This window comes from Aythya marila, assembly GCF_965140915.1.
Source record: "Aythya marila genome assembly, chromosome: 3".
Classification (NCBI taxonomy): Eukaryota; Metazoa; Chordata; class Aves; order Anseriformes; family Anatidae; genus Aythya; species Aythya marila.
The window spans coordinates 55,246,123-55,268,598 of NC_139044.1; the positions used below are offsets into that span (position 1 = coordinate 55,246,123).

The 22,476-nt window shown below is 42.3% G+C and overlaps 1 protein-coding gene across 2 annotated transcripts in view; it reads left to right on the forward strand.

Moving 5' to 3' along the window:
* The first annotated feature begins 1,404 nt into the window (after window positions 1-1,404).
* The window catches only part of SNX9 (sorting nexin 9), a 58,517-nt gene continuing 37,445 nt past the window's right edge, over window positions 1,405-22,476 (forward strand). For both annotated transcript variants that reach the window (XM_082757529.1, XM_082757530.1), the window contains exons 1-4: window positions 1,405-1,646; window positions 16,904-16,990; window positions 19,344-19,418; window positions 20,371-20,493. In XM_082757529.1, the coding sequence (XP_082613655.1) occupies window positions 1,635-1,646; window positions 16,904-16,990; window positions 19,344-19,418; window positions 20,371-20,493 (297 nt within the window). In that variant the 5' untranslated portion in view covers window positions 1,405-1,634. The remainder of the gene's footprint in view (window positions 1,647-16,903; window positions 16,991-19,343; window positions 19,419-20,370; window positions 20,494-22,476) is intronic.

Below are 22,476 nucleotides of genomic sequence, written 5' to 3' on the forward strand. Positions count from 1 at the left end.
GTATCAGTTGGGGAACCCTAAATAAGAAGGAAGATGTCGGGCCTCTTGATTTCACACCTCCATCATTTTATAGGATTCAAGGTTCCCTTAACTACATACCGGTCCTTCTTGGACCTGCAGCCTGCTGCCACACCTTATGCCTGTGACCCTTCTCCATATCAGGTTTGGCCCATTTCTTGGTCTCTTCTTTCCTTGCTAGCACTATGGAGATAGCTATGCTTCCTTTAAACTCTGTGGCAAATTTAGATGTCACTCCTGTCTAGGATCTCTGTCCCAACAGCTCATACTATGAAGAAGGCCTCCCTCCAAGCAGACATAAGCAGTAAATTCTGCTCTTTTACCCAGAAGCTTCTTTTTTTCTGGCCCTAAAAATGCTGGAGACAAAATAAATCTGTAATTTCCACTGAACTTGTACTGAGCCCTGCAAAAATCCTCACCAGGTCACCACCAGGACCAACTTCACAATGTGCAATGCTGAAAAGATTGTTAGCAAGAAAGTGGAAGGGTCCCTAAGCGTAAAAAGGAAGCAGGGCTCCAGAGAGGTTTGCCCATGAAGAGATGCTAAAGTGGATGAAACATCAGGCTGGGAGGGACCACACAGCAAAACCGGTCCTCAATGCCATACCTTATATTAAAGGCTGCATCATAAAAGGTCTTTTGTGGTCCACAGGCAAAGGTTTTAATTTAGATACTGCTGTCATAAGGAATAAAAGGTTGGAACCATTGTACGCATTTAAATGAATTCTGAAAAAGAACAGAAGAAATCGGTTAATTAATTGGTTCAATAGTTTGAAAAGTAGTGGCGACCACTCTGGATTCTTCTCAATTCCCTATCCATGGATCTCTTGATGCTCTTTTCCACTGCCAGCAGCTGCTGCACACCAAGGCCCGGCCACACTGGGGGTCCTGGGTGAAGCACCTCTCAGTGACAGCTGCAGAGGGACAGTCACTGTCCTCACTGATGCTTCGCCAGGGGAGTTTTAGGTTGGATGTTAGGAAGAACTTCTTTACTGAAAGGGTTGTTAGACATTGGAAGGGGCTGCCCAGGGAAGTGGTGGAGTCACCATCCCTGGAGGTCTTTAAAAGACGTTTAGATGTAGAGCTTAGGGATATGGTTTAGTGGGGACTGTTAGTGTTAGGTTAGAGGTTGGACTCGATGATCTTGAGGTCTCTTCCAACCTAGAAATTCTGTGATTCTGAAAAATTTTTTATTCTTCGACATTTTTACTCAGAAGCCACCGAGGCACGACGACCCCACGGTCAGAAGCTTCCCGCGGCCCCTGACGGCCGGAGCGCCACCGGGCTTTGAGGCCAAATCCCACAGAAACGGCCAAAGCCTGCCTCCCCCGGCCGAGGGGGCGGCATCCCGGGAGCCCTCCCCTCCCCTCCCGGCGCCGGGGCGGCTCCCTGCGGGGCCAGGCCGGGCACAGCCCCCGCCTCGCCCAGCGCCGGGGCCGGCTGCTCCGCCGCCCTGCGGCCCCCAGGCGGCGGCGGCTGCTGCTGCTGGGGGACGCCGAGGAGGAGCCGCCTGCGCGGCCCAGCGGCGGGCGGGCCGGACACGCCGGGCGAGGCTGAGGGGAGGCGAGGCGAGGGGAGCAGCCGCGGGCCGCGGCGGTGACGGGGGAGCGGCGGCCATGGCCACCAAGGTGAGCGGGACCCGGCGCGGGAAGGGGGGGCCGTGAGGGGCGGCGGGCGGGGGGTGGCGGCCGCGGCCGGGCGGCGCTGTCCGGGGAGAGGCCTGGGGTAGGCCGCGGGGCTGGCCCGTGGAGGGGCTGCGCGGCTCGGTCGCTGCCCGGGCCGGGGAGGGAGCTGCGGGGGTGCTGCTGAAAGAGCCCTGGGTGTGCGGCGGGGTTTGGGGGTTCGGCCGGGTCCCTGCCCGCACGGACTCGGGTCCCACACAGCGCACTCTTTATGCTGTGTCTGGCCGTCTGAGTAGATGGCTGGGTGTGTTTTGGTGAACTTTCAGATGTGCAGAAGCTGGTCTGGGCTCAAAATCACGCAGTTAATTTTAAAAAGTATTAATACAGCGCAATTCTTGTTTTACACAGGCTCTAAGATATCGTTCATGTGTTTGTTTAGGATATTCTTAGAGTTTTATCATTGGTAATATCCACTGACTTGTGGGATGTGAGCGTGAATAACACGTAAACACCCTTAACCTACCTACAGCAGGTAGCACCAAAACACCCAGCAATATATATATATGTAACACACAGCACCCTGATATATATATATATATATATATATATAACACACAGCACCGCGAGCAGACACGGTGCTAAAACGGCTCACAGTTCTTTCACCTGGCTCTGAGGTGCTGCATCCTCACGGGATCACACGAAGCCGTTTTGCCCTGATATTTGAAAGCTTTCGCTTTGCTTTTCACGGAATAAATTCTTGTGGTCTTCACGGCCTCGCAATAAAAGGTGTGTCATTTCTTACTTATGAACTGGGGCTGTATGGAAATCGGGTGGTGCGAGGCTTTTTCGTTCCACGTTTTGCAAGTTACAGCAATTTACTTGAGCTTGCGTGTTAAAATTGGGAAGTGATAGTCAAGACTTGGTATTTTTTTTAATGTTGATACACTGGTAACTGAGAGCATTGCTGGAGAGAAGCTTGCTTTATTTTCTGCAGGCTTCACCCAGGACTTAGATCCCTCTCAGCTGCTGTGGGTTTTACTTTGCTGAATTTATTGGAATGTCAGCTATAATAAAGGATACATTTTTGCAGCAGTGTAAGGGGGTGACTGGCTCAATGAATAGCCTTTAGAAACTCTGCCAAGTAACAAGTTACCATTTCACTTGGAAATTAAGTTTTGCTTTTTAAATTGTAAACAAACTTGCCACCTTCTACTTGCTCTCCTTCCAAAATATCTTTGGAATTTAAAAGAAAAAGCTTATTGGAAATGCACAAGGAAATGTTAACAACATTAAATTGTAACTAGTCACCTGGAGTCTGAGTTTCTGAAACTTTTACCAGCATTAAAAACTATAAAAGCTTGTAGGGATAACCAACAATCAGACTGCAGAGGCTATTAGTGCTTCCTGAATTAATTCCTGTTTAAACTAGAATATACTTTCTAAGAAGGAGGGGGAGAATTTAGTCTTAATTTGAATGCTTCCCGTGCTGTAAAGTCCAGCCCTTTTTTTTTTTTTTTTTTTTTTTTTAAACCATCAACTCTCTTGCTGTTGACACTGCTTGTTTTGAAGCTAAACCTGTCTAGCTTCTGTTTCCAGTTTTATCCATTTTTATTTATGCCTGCTTGGTTTACAAAGTCTCTTATCAGTGTTGGCGTTTCTGGGGATGGGCAAGGAGAAACTGGGGGTTTCTTTCGTAACTTGTTTGTAAACTCCAGCTAGTTTTCTTGCCTCTCTCCTTGATAAACCATGTCAGTTGAGTTCCTAGAGTGCTCCAGTCTGATGTACTCTAGGAACTGAAGCACTGATGTGATTTAATCTCCTTGTCTCCCGCTCCTTCCCTGTGCGAGGAAGGGTCGTAGGCCCCACGTCCTCTGAAGGCCGTAGAGGTTGTTGCTGCTGTGAGCTGACCCAGCAGTCCCCACAGCTCCTTCTCCTTCCCTGCACTAGTCCCGTGCTCTCTGTGCAGGAGGTGACTCCAGCAAGGTGACTTGTCAGGCCTGTCCTCGAGCTGTTATAAGTTGCTAAAACAGCAAAAGATTACCTGAAGGAGAGCAGCGAGACAGTTTCATCCAGTTCCAGCAAGTAAAGTAGCTAAAAGTTTGCTCAGAGCTGATTAAAAGGTTTGGTGGTGTAAGGTATGTGTGGAGCGGGGCAGATTTTCATGGCGAAGGCTGCAAGTATAGCTGGAAAGTAAGAAACAGAGGATCTGAGGCTTCTCGTGGCAGTTCTTACATCAGCTGGAGCTTTACTGTAACTTACTTGGCAGTGGCCTTTCTGATTCCCTAAAGTCTTTCACAAGGTCACATGCTCTAAAAGCTGAAGCGTGTTTAAAGAAAAAAAGGGATTGTTTAGGAGATCCTAACTTCCACAGTTTTACAGTAATGTAACTGAACCTGACTTTAGAGGTAGGCCATTTCATATCCATGCTTAAGAACTGATGCATCAAGTTGCATGTGTTATTTTGGATGCTTCTGTCAGAAATGGAGCTGAGCTTACAAATTCCTTACTTTTAACTGTGTAATTGAAAGGTGAAAAGTTTCTGAGCTTTAAAGTATGTAATGAAGCTGAAACCTTTTTCAAAACTCAGTCACAATGAAAATGCAATACCGTAAATGTGTTTCTCTGATATTTGCTTGGAGAAGTTGCGTTCTGAATGCTTCTGTTTTCCTTCTTGCCTTCCCTGGACTTTCCTCTTTCCCCAGCAGAATTAGCAAAGTCCCAACTCTTACTCACGTCCTTTCTTTTGGTTTTGAGATTCATTGCATAGGGAGAGCTAGAAATCTCAGGAAGCATTCTGCTGACTTTTAAATAACATGCTCCCTACCTTGGTCTATTTTTAGAGGCATTTGTTTAAAAGTGCAGGCAAGTCCATTTCTTGATAAGGCCAAAGTTTTGCCCTTTGAGAGGCTGGCGTTTCAGGAGCGGGCACAGGTATCAAAGGAAGCTGGCAGGTGAGTGCACTTTGGTGGTCAGGACAGCTCTTCTGGAACCTGTGCCACTAATTAATGTGCAGTAAGAGGTTTAATCTCAAAGCTGGAGATGAAATAAGAGCTGATAACCTCTAATTTCTAGGAGTTGTGCTGTCGAAGCAGGTGACATTGCTTCCATAAGATTGCCATTTCACCTGGAGCAATACACCTGTATCCCACCGTGATGCTCTTGGCTGTTCAGTGGTCTGTACTTCAGGAACTCAGTTTTGTCTGGTTCTGGTTATAGGACTGGGCCCTTTTTCGTGGGAAGAAATCTCTTGAGGTGAAAGCTATTAAGCGGGATATTCTGTTCTTAAAAGAAGATGTAGCTTAGCATTTTTTTAATACATAATATTTTATTGTTTAAGGCTTTTTGTCCATCTACTGACCTTGGAATAGCTTTTGTGAATGTCATTAACCAGGTATACTTGAATTTAGCATGGTTCTTTTAATTGTCTTGAGGGGAGCTCACTTTACATATGAGAATTTCAGATAGAAATAAATATCAGTATTTTAGACTTCAGTAATAGGAAGGGTTATCTTTAATTTTTCCATTCCTGTACTCATGTGAGGCTCACCAAAAGAAGCCTCACATTTTCATTTGTGCTGTCGTGAAGCTGTCTGTTTGTTTACTTTATGAATCAGGCAGAAACAATTCTTTGTTCTGATTTGCAGCTGGGAAGTGAAATATCCCTCTGCGCCCAGTGCTCCAAAATACCCAAACTTTGTGCTGTGCAAGTCTGCCTTCTGTGTTGTTGTAACTTTGACAGCAGTAAGTCTCTCCTAGGAAACTGTATTTTGGGAAAATGTTCAGTTAATCAATCTTAACGCTATCTGTGAGTTGGAAAGAACTTAAACTGCGCAGATCACTTCCTACCCTAGCCAGCATGTTCCACTGCTCAAATTCAGCAAAGTAAGACTTGATCAACCGCAATTTCATTCTGTGTATTTACAAGTGTGGGCTGTGACGGAACAAAACTGATTAGGTTAAATAGTCATTTCAGTTTAATGGTCTTACTCACATTAGAAGTTGTGGGTTTTGTTGTTTTTTTCTGCTAAGCTATAATTAAATAGGTATAAAAATATTTCATTTTATTTTTTTTTTTAGGGGCAATGAGAGTATGAGAGTGGGTGAAAATGCTTGGTAATGCAAATTTACTTTAAACACCTGATCTGTTGATATAGTGAGGTGTTAGGATGAGGTCAATCACACAAGAACTGACACTAAGACATTTTAAGATGCAATTTTTCTGTTCTTTTGCCTTCTGATCTTTTAAAAGTTCAGTGATAAGTGGGTTACTTTACATCCCAGCAATTATTAGTGCAAGGCTTCTTGTTTGACAGCCGGCTGTTGGTCTAGGAAGCTGGCGAGTTGATGGGGCTCTGTATGATGCTATGCTTGGGTAATGATTCCTCTGACTCAATTTTTCAAAGTTATTTTAAGCACCTGGGCATTGAGTCATCAGAGGCTCATTACCAGAGGTCGTCACTTTGGAGTATGATTACAGTAGTGAAGGAGGAGGAAATCTGGTATCAGATGCTATCGTGTTTCATGGTTCATCTGGTTTATATGCTCAGTGATTCAGATTTTCACGCTGGTCAAATTTTTCCATGTACCAGTAATGTTTGAGCAATAAGTCCTTAAAGTTAACTGGGGCTTGGTGATAAAGTTTATTTGACTCCATTGTTTCAACGTTTTTCTTTGGGAGCTGTCATCTCTTTGTTTTTAAACCTTTGTTTTTAAAGTCTTTGAAAATCTGCTTAAATTAGAACATCCGCACATTCTTCTGTCTATGAAAACTTCCTTATTTGATTAGGGTATCTGGCCAATTTCAAAAATCAAAGTTTACAGAGAGGCAAAGGGAATGTATATGGGAATTTTGCTGTTTTAAGGATATCACTTCCGTTCTATATTGTATTTACCCTCAATTGCAACATGGCTGTTGGAAGCAGGCTTGCAAAAGATTGCAAAAGCAGGTAGCAGAGCCTGTAAAATAGTGGGAGTGATTTGTTTCAGCCAGCACTGCAGTAAAACAGATTAAATAATCCCGGATATCTAAACGTTAAAGTGAATAATCATTGCAGTGTTCTGCATTTAAAGCTGCGAATTTTCTATGTCAAAGCACGTTTTGCAGTTAGAAGGTCATTTAACTTCTCTTTCAACTTTTCTGAAAGGGGCAAAAATCAAAGCTTATGCTTTTACCTTCTTTAGATGTATTCCAGCTTTCTCAGCAATTTGCGATGAAAAAGGAGCTTCCCAAGTAACAGAGTTCAAATAGCGAGGCGTTCTTGTAGTAACTCAACAAGCAAAGCTCAAGTGCTACTGAGGAGAAAGATCTCAGCATCCTGCTCACTGGAAAATTGAATCGGAGCTCTGAGCCTTATTTTTTCCAAAACAGTAAGAGGAAAAGGGCACGAGGCACAAATTTTCTTGTAGGGAGTTGCCTTCGTGCAGGCTGCTCCAGCTGTTCGGTGGCCAAGAGGGGACCTTCAGGACTTTGCGTGGCGTGAAGGTCACACGAGCAGTCCTGGCCACTGCTCGTAAGAGGGTGTGTGCTCCTCGCAGGTCAGAGCAGTGCCTCTGTGAGCAGAGGTTTTGTTTTGCTAAGTTGGTTAGTGAAACTTGTATTTTCCTCCTGTATTTCAGAGCAGCTCTTCAGAAGGAGGCAAAGGGCAGAGCTTCCCCTGCCAATAAAAGCAGCTGCTTTACAGGAGGGTTTTCCAGTATGCAAAATGCGGCTGGAAGGAGGAGGGGGCCGCAGGGAGATGCTGGGCCCTGCACCTTAGGGCAGGTCCCAGGGGAGTCTGAGCAAAACAGCTGCTGGTGGGGACGGGCAGCGGTGCCTGACCTGGGGTTTCTGCAACGGGACTTGCCCGGGTGAAATCATTCAGGCCCCTCTCTTGTAAAATGTGGGACTTTTGCAGCCTGGTGATGGGTGTTTTCTCCCGACTTATCTCTGGGTTGCTGACTTCTGCTCTGACTTGCCATCTGCGCCTCCTTGGCGAAGGAACTGTTGTGCTTGTATTTTGTGCTTTCGCGCGGTATCTCTGTTTATACACAGCAGGTTTTGAACTTGATCTCCTTTTCCCAGCACTTAGAGACTGCAGTTCGCAATGTTCAGAGCAAAAATAGCCTGGCCTCTTCGTTCTAGTTAAACTCAAACGAAATGTTTGATTTCCTGGCTGATAGATAAAAATGGCTAATTTTCAAGTAAAAAAAAAAAAGCTATAAAAATTCTCTTAGGATGTCTGGTTCTCTCTTCTGTATGAGAGTTTTTCCCCTTTGTCACACAGGCAGGCGATGAGACCATCACATTTGTTGTCTCTGCCGGCTCTGGCATTCCACGAAGAGCCTGCACAATCGACCTTTCTGCAGCGCTGGGGCCATGACTGATGAGGCAATTCATTTTGTCCCAGAGCTTGATCAGAATCGGATCTGAGAATTAAGCTTACGTGTTTTGTCTCTTCTGCTGGATTAAACATCATTTTTCTTTTTTTTTTTTTTTTTAGTGACACAATTCTTTTAGCAGTACTGTCACTTCCTCCCTTAACAGCCCTGTATTTGTCTTCTGGAAATGGAACACGAAATGAAGCATCTTTCTCACTGCAGATACCTAGACCAGATTTCTGGAAGTTTGTGTACAGGAGCGGAATTGTAACTGCTCTATCAACAGCTCTGCCACCTTCTGTCAAGCTTCCAGGTTTTCTAGAAACTTGTAAGGAAGGAGCAGTTTAAGCTTTCTTTTCTGACCTTTTTTCATTTCTTTTACCAGTAACCTTTATAGTGACAGACACAGAGTTTCTGGGGTGTCCACTTCAAATCCATTCCTAGATAATGGAATGAAGTAGGTGAGCAATGTCTGCTTTCAGCACTGGCTGTTCTCCAGCTGGGCCTGGTGACTGAGCTCTGCGCACGTGAGCTACTGCTGAAGGTGACAGGTTTGTAACTCCTGGGCTTTTCTGCAGTGTCAACAGAAAAGCCTAAAATAGCCATAAGCTGGGGGTATGTTAGAACCCATAAAACCTGATTTTATTTATTTTTTCCTTTTTTTGCTTCTTGAAGGGCTAAGAGATCACACAACATGTAGTGTCTTGTTTAATGTTGGTTACTGAATTAATTTAGCAGAACTTCCACGCTGAGGATCTGCTTTGCTGCATTTTAATTTTTTTTCTCGGATGTCTTCAGCTAGAATATTCCCGAACACTGGTTTCCCAGTTGGTGTTATCAGTGTCTGACCTTTTGGAGTTGTAAGGCTGTTCCATTCTGTGATTTACCTGGAGGTCGAGTTGTATTTGGAGTAGCATCATTTTAGCATGCAGGTTGGGTGCTCTGCAAGTTCTTCATTCGCATCTAGGTTGGCCTGTGCAGCTGGTGCATGGAGATGCACGACCTGTAATAGTGTGGTGAGTCTGCAAAGGCTTGGAGTTCATTAGCCTGCCTTGGTGAAACTTTGTGTCTCTCTAATTATTGGGATAATTACAGTTCTATAATCTCCCCTCACAGAGAAAGCACTCTTGTGTGACAACAGGCTGTCTTCATGAGTAGGTCAGGACGTGACAGATTTACTCATGAATGCTGCAGGCTTCTCCTCAAAACCTTTGCCTCTTCCTAGCTTTGTTCTTCAGGGATGGGGTGGCGATGGTTTAATGCCGACTTCCACGGTCTCAGACTAACACCAGGAGTCACCATGGCAGGCTCCTGAAATACACAGTTAAACTTTGGGTCAGCAAACAGCTGCAAGAGACAGGGTAGTGATTGAATCTGGGCAGAGATTGTAATCACCCTTGAGATAAATGTATCCTGCCTAACATCCGTGAAACAAAGCCGTGCTGCACTCAGTCTGGTTGAGCGTGCTGGTGTAAATGGCATTAATCTTCTCAGATTGGCAGTTGTTTAGTTGGGGACCTGTTACAGGTCTGTATTCAGAAAGGAGAAGACGAGGCAGTGTGGGCATGTGGAACAGGGCACGGAATTGGTTTTGAGAAATGTCTTCTGACAGAGTTGGAGCTCCTCACTCGTGGTTAAAGTATTGCAATGCATTGTTACTTGATAACTGGCTTGTAACTAATGTTTTAAACTAGTGTGTTTTTTTTTGTCCTTGTTCAAGTGCTTAACCCAATAGAAGGCTCGGGTGTGCTGAACAGGAGTACCTAAGTCAGTATTTGAAAACATCTGTAAATCACATGGGTGTGATTCATGTATTTCTGCACTTGCGTTTCCCTTGCATCTGTGCTGCCCGGGTGCGTGCAGATCCTGCTGTCTGGTTCCCCAGTGCCCCATCAGTACATCAGTATGGGCACTGCAAAAGGTAACTGAGAGCTCCTTTTAAAGGAATTTTGTGGTTAAAACTTCAAAGTGCATGGTGGCTCTTTTGCAAGTACCCCATCTTAATGCTGCTTTTAAAACTACTGAGCTGCTTGTAAGCGATCCACAAGCTTGAAAATCCTGAAGCTTGGTCACGAGCGTGCAAATAAAACCCGTTGTGTTTTGCATTGTTGCTGCTTGTGGCAGTGGTTTTCTACCCACCTGTGTTGCCAACTGCAGGGAAAGGAGCTATAATTCCCTTCAGCAGATCTTAAAATCTTCAAGTCTTACATTCCAACACTTGTTCGGAGATCTTTAGTCTGATACCTTTAAGTCCTTACAGTGCCTCAGAAGCTTTTAGCCCCAGATGCTTGGGCTGAGCAGTGGGATCCCCAAGGTGTAGGAATCCACCTGAGCTCTCAGCGGGAGCACTGCCTGTCGTGCTGGCCAGCAGCCTGGTCGTGTTGGCGCCGGGTGTGCCGATGTTTGCTCGTGGGTAAACAGCCATAAAGAAGTCCAGGGTCTGTACATCAAGAGCGAGGTATGTAACCAGAAGCAAGCAGGACTCATTTAACTGAATGCCTGTCTTCCCCTCTCTCTGAGAGCTGCTGGGAGTATTTGGAGGGGTTCCTCAGGTCCATCGCCCTCTTGGCCTTCCAAGCTCAGCCATGGCATCCCTAAATTTCAGCTCTGCCAAAGCTGCCTGTACTTCAGCTTGGTCCTTTCACAGAACTGGTGCTCACTGCAAGGAGTTAAGTGGTCTCCCTGCCTTGTTTTTCTCATTGGGAAATGCCCTTGGATGTAAATAATCAGTTTTCCTCGGAAAGAACCCGTGCCAAGAGCCACGAGGAGCTTCCAGGGGTTATCAGCTGTGGGTGTGCCTGGGGAGGTTCATACAGCAAGCAAAGAGCCTTCTTTAGGAGCTCCCTCTTCCTCAAGTCTGAAGAGCCAGTCTGTCCTCACGCAAGGAAGGCATGAGTTGCTGAAGAAGGTTAATAAGCTGTTGTCCTTATGACTAAAGAAAATGTTTTTCAAGTCTTCCTAGCACTTGTAATCTTGCCTAGTCATTTGTTTCTCACAGAAGAACATCAAGAAGTGGCTGTAAGGTATGCATATCGAGCCTTTATTCTAATCCTAAAGAGTTGTTGGTTTAAGCCAGGTGCGTTTTGGTGGGAATCAAGTATTTCAGTACTGTCCCTTACATCATAAACACTTCAAACTTTGCACCTTGTACCTTTTGGAACCTCTTTATGCTCTGTTAACCTTTCCCTTGGATTACGAGGTAGGTCTTTTAATCCAGTGCCATTATTTAATTACGTATCTGCCTGAAGTCCTGGAGGCACGTGCAGCTTCTGAGGGCGAAGCAGAGTTCCCTGCCCTCTCCTCTGTCTGTAAGCATGTTTTATTAGCAGGATGAAATGATGCAAGTCCTCGTTTCTTTGCTTTTTATCTGTGTTTAATTTGCTCCTAATGTGATTATAGTCAGCGTTGTTACCTCCAAATGACTAGCTGCGGGCTACTGGACTATTTCAGAGTTGAAAAATTGCTCAGAAGAAAGCGAGCCAGCAGGCCGAGAGAACACTTTTCAGTCTGGATTTGCAGAGTAATGGGAGGATCCTGCAGCAGCTGAGGGGACTTAGGGTAACGATAGCAGAAGGCTGTGATCCCTGCTGGTCCAGAAGTGGAGCTCTTCACTAAACGATGTTTCACTTTTTGGATGAGTTTGTTTTAATTCTGATGTTGTTGAAAGCAAAAAGCCAATTGTGTGAGTAAAGAATTGTAGTGCTCAAGGGAGCTTTTTATTGAACAAGTGAATTTTAGCTTTTAGTTGCTCTTTAATAAAATTATAGTATGAAACAAATTTGAAGTTTAGTAGGTAGTTTAGTTTCTTCAGCCTGGGTAAGTGGTGAGCACACCTACAAGAACAGCGATGCCTCACATTACACAAGCAATACGCATTTTCTCAGTCTCTGTATTAGTTTACATGTTAAAATGATCCTAATCTTTTATTTTCTCTCCTGTAGCCAAGACAGAGAGTAGCTACCTTTCCAGGCTGAGAGGCATAAGCACTTTCAGAGCCATTTGAGGTTTCTGCTTAGGCTGTCCAAATATCCACTTAACCCAGCAGTCTGATACAATTGTGATGGATGGACCAACATGAAGAGGCAATTTTGTTAAATCATGGCGCCAGGTGTTGCAGTTGCTGCAGTAACAAACTGCTCGGTCCTGGAGTACTCGGGGGCTTTTGGGTGAGCCTGGGTTTTAGGGAAAGAAAAGGGGGGAGAAGGTTAAATACAGCTAAACGATAGCCACTGTTGGAAGTACACTGAGGTGGGAAAAAGGGACATCTCCTACTTCATGTTCCTAAAGCATTTTTCTTGTTCCTGCGCTCTTCGGACACTAGTTGTTTTAATTCTTCACCTGCTGAACCTCATTAGGTTCACGTGGGCCCATTTCTCAAGCTTGTCCAGGTCCCTTTGGATGTCATCCCTTCCTTCTGCTGTACTGACTGCACCCCTCAGCTTGGTGTCATCTGCAGACTTGCCGAGGGTGCACTCGATCCCATTGTGCATGTCACTGCTGAAGACATCAAACAGCACCAGTCCCAAGATGGACCCCTGAGGGACACTACTCATCACCAGCCTCCACCTGGACATGAAGCTTTTTTTTTTTTCTAGAAACAGCATTGATGGGAAAAGCAATTCTGAAAACATACCTTTTACTTTCAGCTGGTTTGGGATTTTTAAAGCGTTTTGCTTAAATTAGTAATAAAACTAATCTGCTACTTGCCAACATATTTATTAAAAAGGCTTTCTGTATGCTAATATCTAGTTAAGCTTTATCTCTGATCTCAATTCTTAAATCTGAGATTTATATTAATCTTTCTGTGCAACTGAATAAATGAGTTACTGCTTACAGCTGCTGAATCAGGAGTAGTCTTCGTCTTTTTGCAAGTTTGATGCGAGAAATTCTAGAGAAGGATTGGAAATGAAGAAGCATAGGAAAGAGAAGGAGCCAGTTTATTGGATCTTCTGTGCTTCAAGTCTGCCCACTATCATGGTTATTTAAAATTTAAGGAGTTTAGTTGAGAAGAAGAGTCCTAGCTCAAAAAAAAAAAAAGTCAATGCTTTTTTGAAGACATTTTGCTGGGCTTCCCAATTCATGATTTCTGCTTCTCTAGTGGGTTGCAGATTTCTTTGAAAAGATATATCTGCCCCAGTTACTTTCCAGAAAAGAAATAGGGAATTTTTCTATGAATCTGGGAACTGCTGCTACCAGCAGCATAGAAAGTAGGACACAACACTGGAGAGCAAGCATGAAACTGAAACCTATTGCTCCCATTGCTACTGTGAGGCTTTAAGACAAGTGGCACCCAGCAGGCTGAACTTATGAATCCCTGTCCCTTGAGAAGTGCAATACCGAATGGCTGAAGCTCCGAATCATGTGCTATCTGCTAAAAGGAAGGCATGCGTTTATTAGAGGAATTTCATGCTTTGAGCCTTTTATGGATATTTTCTTTGCACTGTGTGCTGCTGCCAGCTATCCTAGAGAAGATGTCATCTTGTGGTGTGAGTTTCTTAAACATTAACACGTGGCTGAAAACCATGACTGGCATAACAAGATCTCCTCCTAATAGAATGAAATCCTATCTGTGGGGAAACTGTTTTCAAAGATTAGTTCAAATTTTGGGTGGGTATCACTGACGTGCTCCAGTTTTGATGCTGTTCTCAAACTTGTGCTGCTGGTGGACTGTGCCTGTGCGCATCAGGATTGTCAGACCTGGGGGTAAGCCGCTCTTCTGCCTGAGCTCTTCTCACTGCTGATGCACCTTAGAAAAGGCAGAAAGCTTCCTCTTAGGAGAAATAGGAGCAACTGTTCCCACTCCTCCTCCGAGGTGCTGGTTCACTGGGATGCCTGTGGAGATCTCAAACTCACATAGGGCAGTGATAACGCGCTCCTTTGTTAGAATTTCATCTTAATGTATCTTGGAGCCAAATTCCCCCGTAATTGATGCTAAGCATCCTGACAGGCTGCCAGCTGCAGTTTCCTAGCCTTATGTCTGTTTGCAGAAATCAGTTGGCAAGTGGTCGTGGTTATTTTTTTTCTCTTGGAAAGCAAGGGGGTGGGAGGAGCAGAAGGTGTGCAAGTCCGACAGATGTAAATAATGGATACAACTCCACACTTGCAGAGGGACAGTGCTTTGACTAGTCCAGGTCCTGCTTTTCAATAGGAAGAAGCTTTGTAGTTTAGACACTATTAGTGCTAATAATGCTTAGACATTGTTACTGTAACTTTAAAAAGCTGGCAATAATTTAATACAAAGTTATGATTGTACATTAGTGGTCCTTCTGTATTATTTGGGATTGTCTTTGTTGTTTCAGCAGTTCCCATTTTATCGGCATTCAAAATGTCTCTAAACGATATCCAATGTATATATTGCGGTACCCAGGAGCTAAAATCTTTTTCTGGTTAAATGCTTTCTTCTCCCCATACACTTATGCTATTTTGCAATAACCCCACTCTAAGCTACAAATACCGCTTGGATGCAATATCTGCGGCTAGTAAGTAGGAAATGGGTTATTGCCAAACCACACCATTTTCCTCTTTCATGTTTTGGAACTGATTGTCAAAAAATCAGATAGGTGTGGGGCTGCTGCCTCACTGCAAGGAAATGCCAGAGGAAGGGCTTTTTCCACTGCTAACAATGCACTTGTTAGATGGAGCGAGTCACTTATAAACTCAACCCATTATAATTTTTATAATAATCCAGTTTTGTATGGCTATGAATCCTTTCTTGAATTTGTAAAAATGCAGGAAGGCAAAAACTGAGTTTGTACTTTCTTCCCTTTTGCTATTTCTCTTTTAACAACTTCTGAAATCGGAATCTGGAGCAGGTGAATTGGTAGACGTGGCACAAGGGTTTTATTAAATTCTATGCCTCTCTCATGGTCTCTCCTTCCATGTGTGCTGAATACTTCCAGATTTCTCTGAATAACTTAATCTCCTTGGAGAATGAAATATTTGCACCTGATGTCTAAGTTATTAGACACAAATATTCAAGCTTTTCAGTCTGGTCATTACTGTAGGGTGTTGAGCCACTTCTCCTGAAGACTAAAAATCTGGGCATGTCCTGGTGAACTCCTGTTTCTGTGAACGACGCCTCAACTTGCTACTGTCTTGTACTGCTTGAGGGATGTGAAGAAGGCTGCTTGCCCCACAGGCCAGATGCCCGAGCTGTGTTCAGGTTGTATAATGGGGTATATATGGGTAACCTGCTGCAAAAATGACATGTTCAACACCTTTGCGACTTAATGCTGAGGGGAGAGGGCTGGTGAATGGTGCTTCTTACAGCCCTACCTAAATTGTTCCTGCAGTTCAGAAAGTGTGCTGGTAAAATAAATTAATAAATCCAGCTTGTGTAGGAGCTGAGGTAACTAAACCACATGTCGTGGTGATGGAGGTGAGGGCATAGTCTTGCTTCTTCCCAGATGTGCTAGGGAAATGGATGTCTTTCCTGAAATAAGCTTTCTGCTGCTCATAATCCTATATGAGCTGGTGGGGAGGGGGGTTCTTTCCTTGTGGTCTGTTCTGTGGATTTGGGGCCTGCAAAACCATGATTGCGCTACCAGTTTTAGAGGCCTTGGTATACACCCACAAATCTTTGTAACTTTGTTTTTAGAAATGACTTACCTCTTAAACTTCAAGCTACTAAAGTCTTTTTCTTGTTACTGGGTTTCTAGCTTGTTACTTTAGTTGCACAAGTAAAGCTGTTTGTTAGCAGCGTCTGGTAACACCTGTACTTTTCCAGCTTGGCCTTCCTGACCAGTCGTCTAGCTTTCTGGTTGCTGCTCTGTGATATGCAGCATTGGCAGCAATGGCATAAAATAAGTATTGATCACTTCTGGTGCACCTGGTTGCCCTGACAACTTGAGATATAAATTATAAGGTTTCTATTTATAAGTTCTGTTAGTGTGGTGAGTTTTATTTCCAGGAAAGAGAAGCATAGATAAACTTTAAACCTGACCAAACAAGACAGCACGAAACCCTTAATCTAATATGAATCTTCCTTTAAGATGCTAGAGTGAACTATGGGTGATTTTTATCAGATATTCTCTGCGTCAATTTGAAGAGTTTGTAAGAAAATAGTCACTTTTAATTCCCGAGAGCCTTCTCTACTTTAGATTGGAAGGTAATGTAATAGAAGACAATGAAACGATAATTGGGAATATAACCTTACCCCATGCCACAACTCTGTGTATAAAGCAGCTCTGTTTTTTAAACAGAAACATTGACAATGTTGTCTAATAACATTTTTTAATGTTGTGCAATTGCGGAGTCAGTACACAGTAAAGACTTTTGTGTCTAAATACTTGAAAATTAAGTTGTTCTTTTTGTTTGTGTTTCTCCCCCCTGCCTGTGCCAGTATGTAACAGGCCCGCTCTGTTTGTGCATTTCGTAGAATCACAGTTCCTCCTGATTACTGAGAATCTCAAAACATCTCTGTGCATATTACTATTTGTGTGCAGCAGTGACTACTCATATGTGCAATCACTTCTGATTTCCTCTGTCCAAATTACTTGCTCTATGAAACAGTCCCCTTTACCCAAATTGGAGTTGGAATGTGTCTCGTAGGATAAAATATTAATTGGATTGTTTGCTAAAGTTAGATGCCTTTCCTTCTTCCCCTTGGAAAAGGCTGTACAGACAATTTTGGACAGGGCAGAGAACAGCAAGTTTGATATTGTGAATCTTCCAGGAAAAAAGTGGTCATCTGTAAGAGCTGTGCAGGAGATTTTTGTCTCGTAAAGTTTGCATTAGTGTTCAGTTTGGAGTTCTAATTTCAGAGATATTAGCTACCACTGTGCTGAGTTGCTCTTTGTACATCCAGCCCCTCCCCATCTATTTAACAATGCTGTTTAACGAGGAGTCTTCTGTGCAATCATCTAAATAACATGGAAGGCTCACTGGTGTGTTCTTTTCACTTCTAGGCTCGTGTTATGTATGACTTTGCTGCTGAGCCTGGAAACAACGAGCTGACTGTCAGTGAAGGGGAGATCATCATAATTACCAACCCGGTAAGAAAAATGACATGGAAACAGGGCTTCAGTGCACTGTCCTGACCTAATTCAGCAGGTGAAGGAAAAGATGTGCTAGGTGACTCCGTGAATCCCTGACCACCTTCCACTGAAGAAGCAGTACACAAACTAAAACCAAAGAATTTTCTAACAGTGTTGTGGAAACAAATGCAATGAGCAGGATTCTGGACGTCAGGGGCCCTCTCAGCCTGTGCCTACATGCTTTGCAATTCTTTGCTCAGCTTTTTTATTCTGCTCAATAGAGCTGAGTGCCAAAGCAGAAAGAGCTAATGATAGTGATACCCTTTACATCTGAGTGTTGTCTTTTTTTTTTGTGCCTAGTGTTCCACATTTTTTGTTTGTGTAGTCTTTCACATTTGCCACTTGAATTTAAATAATTCTGACATGCCAACTCCCTTCAAGGCTTTGCGTTTTTTAATTAATGACTTCAATATTCCAAGTTTCTTTAAAGAACTTGTCACAAAATTTCTAAATATGTGTTTCTAAATCTGTGCATTCTTCCATAATTAAACCAATGTGCACAAGGTACAGGGAAGGAGTGGGGAAAATATTAAGGTAATGCTACCAAGGAAAATTTCAATTATTCTTAAAGTATGTTTGAGCAGTGCTATTTGATTTATTAATGTCAGCGTGCTTTTATTATATATATTTTTTATATAGTTCTTACAATTGAACAACAGAAGTGTTAGTTGAACCTTCTGTGCTTCTGAATCTTTAGTGATATGGCTCAATGAATAGGCTTTCTTTTTGAAACAAACAAAATCCCCTCATCTGGATGCCAGATTTTGTTTATCTGGTTGCATAGGAAATGTACAGACGAAACAAATTTTTGAAAGAGCGTAATCATGTATTACCCTGATACTTTTTAATTCCACTGACTTTAAATATTTGAAGCAGATATTTAATGGAATCTGCACCCTCTTGAGTAGGATGCTGTACTGTAGCAGAGGTAACTTTAAATAATTCAGGAGTTTTATGTCGTTTCACAATAAATAGTTTAGAGCTTTTAAATTCGCTTTTCCTGAAAAAGCTGTTTGTGTGATAAGACAATATGCCTAAAACCAAGTAAAAAATTATTTCATGCTGTCCATGATTGAACTGCATCATAAATTGCCACAAAGGTTCTAGAACTTTTTTGATATTCTTTTTCGATATAATAAGTTCATAGAGAGCAATGGAATAAGTCATGAAAATCCATTGTTGGAATGCTAATAAGTGCAGTGGTACAAATGTGACTTCTGGCGTAAGATGTCGTTACTCCTGTAGATTAACCAAACTAGTTGAATTTTTAATCTGAGATATCTAGTTCTTTGTGTTCATAAGTGTAATCTATTAGGTATATAAGAAAAAGCAATTGAAAGTTTGTTATTTCAATAACTGATTGGTCCTTACTATTTAAACTCATAAATACATAGGCAGACTTCTTTTTGTTATGTGCAGAATTATAGAGAATTTCTAAGTTAAAAAAAAAAAAAAAAATTTGCATAAACAAATATATCAGTTAAAAAGCAAATTAAGAACCTGAAATTCAGTAATTGCTGTCTAGTGTATGTAGTTCCAATTCTCAGCTTGACATGTAACTTGAATTAGCTTGACATGTAACTGTTTGAGAAACAGCTGGATTTTATTATTTTTTTTTTTTTAAACAGAACTGGCTTATTCTAGATAACATTGTCTCGGAAATGACTTTGCTTAACTGCAAAGTTCTGCAAAGGCTTTCTAGTGTATGTAGAATGTGTTTTAAAATAAAAAAAAAAAAAAAGTCAGTAATAGGTTGCACCACTGAGGTATGAACTGTTAGCTTTTTCCAAACTGATGCCTCTGTGGCATGTGTATCTGAACTTTGAGATTATCCTTAATGTTCTTGTGTTACAGCTGCCTCTCATCACACACCTTCCTTGGGTGAAGTCCGGATTATAGAAATGTTACCAGTAGCTTAATTCCCCGAGTCTCCTTTCTTTATAATCTGTTGAATAAAATGAATGCTTTGGGAACAGCAGTCTAATAGCTGTGTTTTGATGGTGGCTGTGCACAGAATTGGCTGTGCATAATGCAAAAATGATCGAGTGCTCAAAATTAAACTTTTTTTCCATCGTGTTCGTTAAACCTGAAGTCCTCAACTGCCATGTGAAACAAGCATTGCCTGTATTCTGTTTAAATGAGTATCTGCTTATTCAGCAGATTTAAGCGAGCTTGTTCATGGTCATATAATCAGACCTGTCTACTGAATGTTGCATTCTGCATTTGATAGCAAGCCAGTGCTCCCTTCTGAGTTTAAAGCATGCTGTGGAATCCATCTAGCAAAAGTATTTCCATATTATTATTTTTTTAGGATGTCGGTGGAGGCTGGTTAGAAGGAAAAAACAGCCAAGGAGAGAGAGGACTTGTTCCAACAGATTATGTTGAGGTAAGTGACTGCATCGCTATGCACTAAGAAGGCAAAACTACTGAAGAAGCAATCCTTCGGTTTGCTGATCAGACTCAATGCTCAAATGTGAAAAGTCCAGTGTTAAAGCTCAGAACATAGAATATTATTGAAGCAGCTGTAGCTGACTTCAAAGATCAGTGCAAATATGTCATCTAAAGCTACTGTGCTTCTTCGTGGTTTCCAAAGAAATGCAACAGGAGGTTAACCACAGCGAATATCAGTGATATACGGAACATGAGCGATGTTGAGTTTGCTTCTGGTTTTGTGCCCCATGATTTTGGGCACAAAATCATCTACATCTGAAGACGCAGATGTAGAAGTGCAATGAGTAATACAGATTACACTGGTGTTGCTGTGGCTGACTTGCCACATGCTCATAAATCTCTAGAGTGGAAATGCATTTCTGGGGCTCAGAATATGGGACCCCAAATCCAGGGATTGTGTTCCCAGTCTCCAAGCAGAAATGTTAGCTACCTTGTTAATCCCTTGTTAATTTATAGATAGGTGTCTACTGCCACAAATATGTTATGCTATGATAATGCAAACCAGTTCTCCTTGTCATGGAAATAAATCCTCTAGATTTTCTTCAGTCAACTTCTTGTAAAAGTTACTATTGAATTTGAATTCAGGGTATATGCTGCCATCTTAACATCTAGTGTTAGAAGGTTCTGTGTAATTGGATTCACTGGAACAGGCTGCCCAGGGAAGTGGTGGAGTCACCATCCCTGGAAGTCTTCAAAAGACGTTTAGATGTAGAGCTTAGGGAAATGGTTTAGTGGGGACTGCTAGCGTTAGGTCAGAGGTTGGACTCGATGACCTTGAGGTCTCTTCCAACCTAGAAAATTCTGTGATTCTGTGATTCTGTGAAATTCTGTGATTCTGTGGATCAATGGAAGCATAAAAAAATCTCTTGCAACTTTTTCCATTTCAGATTATAACCGACAGTACAAAAGATGGACTTAGTTGTGGTAACTCATTAGCTGACCAAGCCTTTTTTGATTCCCTCTCTTCAAATACAGCTCAGACCAACTCGGCTGCAAAAAGCAGTAATCAGGTACGTCTCCAGTTTTTTTGGCAACAGTGGGCATGGCAGGTTCTGTTGACATAACTGCTTGCACTTCTCCATTGTGCTGTACCATATTTGTGAACCCTCATACAAGTACTAATTAAAATAATTGTGTTTTCCTTAGGGAACATTTCTGTTGAATATTAATGGTGTGTATGTCTCTTCAGCTACTGTCACTGCTGGAAAAAGGAACATTCTACCACTTACAAAAATAGAGCATTTTATTTTTTTTCCTGTCTGCAACCATTTAAATCTGTAACTGCCTCAATCTCTGTACCCCAGTTGTGTGTAAATCACTCTTGGTAACTTCTGTTAATATGCTTACCTTTTTAGGAAACCATGCTTTTCCTTTCTTTTCCTTTTCTGTTTTTTTTTCTTTTTAATTTCTACTATAATTGGGTGTTCTGTGCATCATCAACCAGTGATGTGTATGCATCTTGTTCAGAATTTGGGTAAGGTTTGTTTCTTTGATTAAAAAAAGATAAAGTAATCTCAGGCATTATTTCTAGTTTGTTGAAGAGGCTGACTGTTTTTGCTGGAAGACTGTTTTCTTTTCCTTTTCTCCCTTTTTCCTTTATTCATAGTGTTCTGTCCAGTGTCAATTTATCAAGCAGCAAGTATTTAGTTTCATGTTACGTATCCAAGGGCAGACATCATCTTAAACACAGGCTGTTTGTTATGGTCTACACAGTACTGCATGTCTTACACGTAGGAACAGTTAAACGTGTCAAAGTCCATAGGTCAATAGGAGAATGAAATCTGCTCTTTCTATCAGCAGCATGCAAAGGTCTCAGGTGTTGGAGAGTAAATGCTTTAGGCATTGTAGCAGCTGGGAACACACCTAGTTTGTAGAGCACTTAAAAATCAGTTATTAGTTTTCTTAGCTGTAACTTGCACCACAGGACTTTGAGATGAAGTGAGATCTCTTGAAAAGTGTGTGTTGACTGTCATGCAGAAATGCCCCGTGTAACAGTTCACTGACTATATTGCATTTCGTTTCTTCTTCTGTGTATTGAGCTAGGCAATGCCAAGAGTAATACAAGTCCTCCCTAACTTTTAAATAAAAGTTTCTAACTGTTCTTCAATGATCATTTGTAGTTTGCCTTGTTGTGACTGTCTAAAATAAAAGGTGGTAGAGTAGGGGGGAGATCCCAATGGTACTTGTAAGCGCTCTCTTATGACATCCTCCGGGCAAAGTCACGGGAGGAAAAGTTAAAGCAAAGGTATCTGTTTTGTGGGAAATAAAGAATTAATGTATCTGTGTAGTTTTGGAAGATGAATTTTTAGAGGAGGGAAAAGCTTGAAAATGCAGGGATTATAGGCTCAGTAGTTTAGTGACTCTGTAATACAATCAAACTTGCCGTTTCTTCATAAGATTTGGAAGGGAGTAACTTCAGGTGAACAGCTTGTCTCATCTCTGTCAGTGCATTATTCTTATTTGTCTGATCCCTCTGCATTATTCTTCAAATGCTTCATGAGACAGTTTGGAGAACCTGTGTACCATGGTGTATTATAGTAAAATTGCTATACTGCTATTTTATGTTAGCACTCTCCTACTGCTAACATCAATAGGAGGGAGGGGAGCCTGCACCTGGATGCAGGCAAGGTCATGCAAATGTGGGGGAAACTAATCAATTCTCTCAAGCTAGTATGTCAGGGGTTTCTGTTTTCCTGCTTTTTCATTACAGAAATGTTAGAAAAGCAGTAGGTCTTGCTTTTTCAGCTTCTGACATTCATCTGGTAGCCTGTTCCTGTAGTTTATTGGTAATAGGAATTTAATTTGTATACTGAGCAGTTGGCTTCAGCTTTTGGCTATTATGCCTTTCTCCCAGATTAGAGAGCTCTGTAGTACGTGGTATTTTCTCCCTGCGGAAGTTCTATGGTTAATTGCCCTCATGATTAAGAAGCTCTATCTGTTTGTTTCTTCACGCAAGAAGTTTTTTCTTCCATGAAAGGCTGCCTTCTGTGATC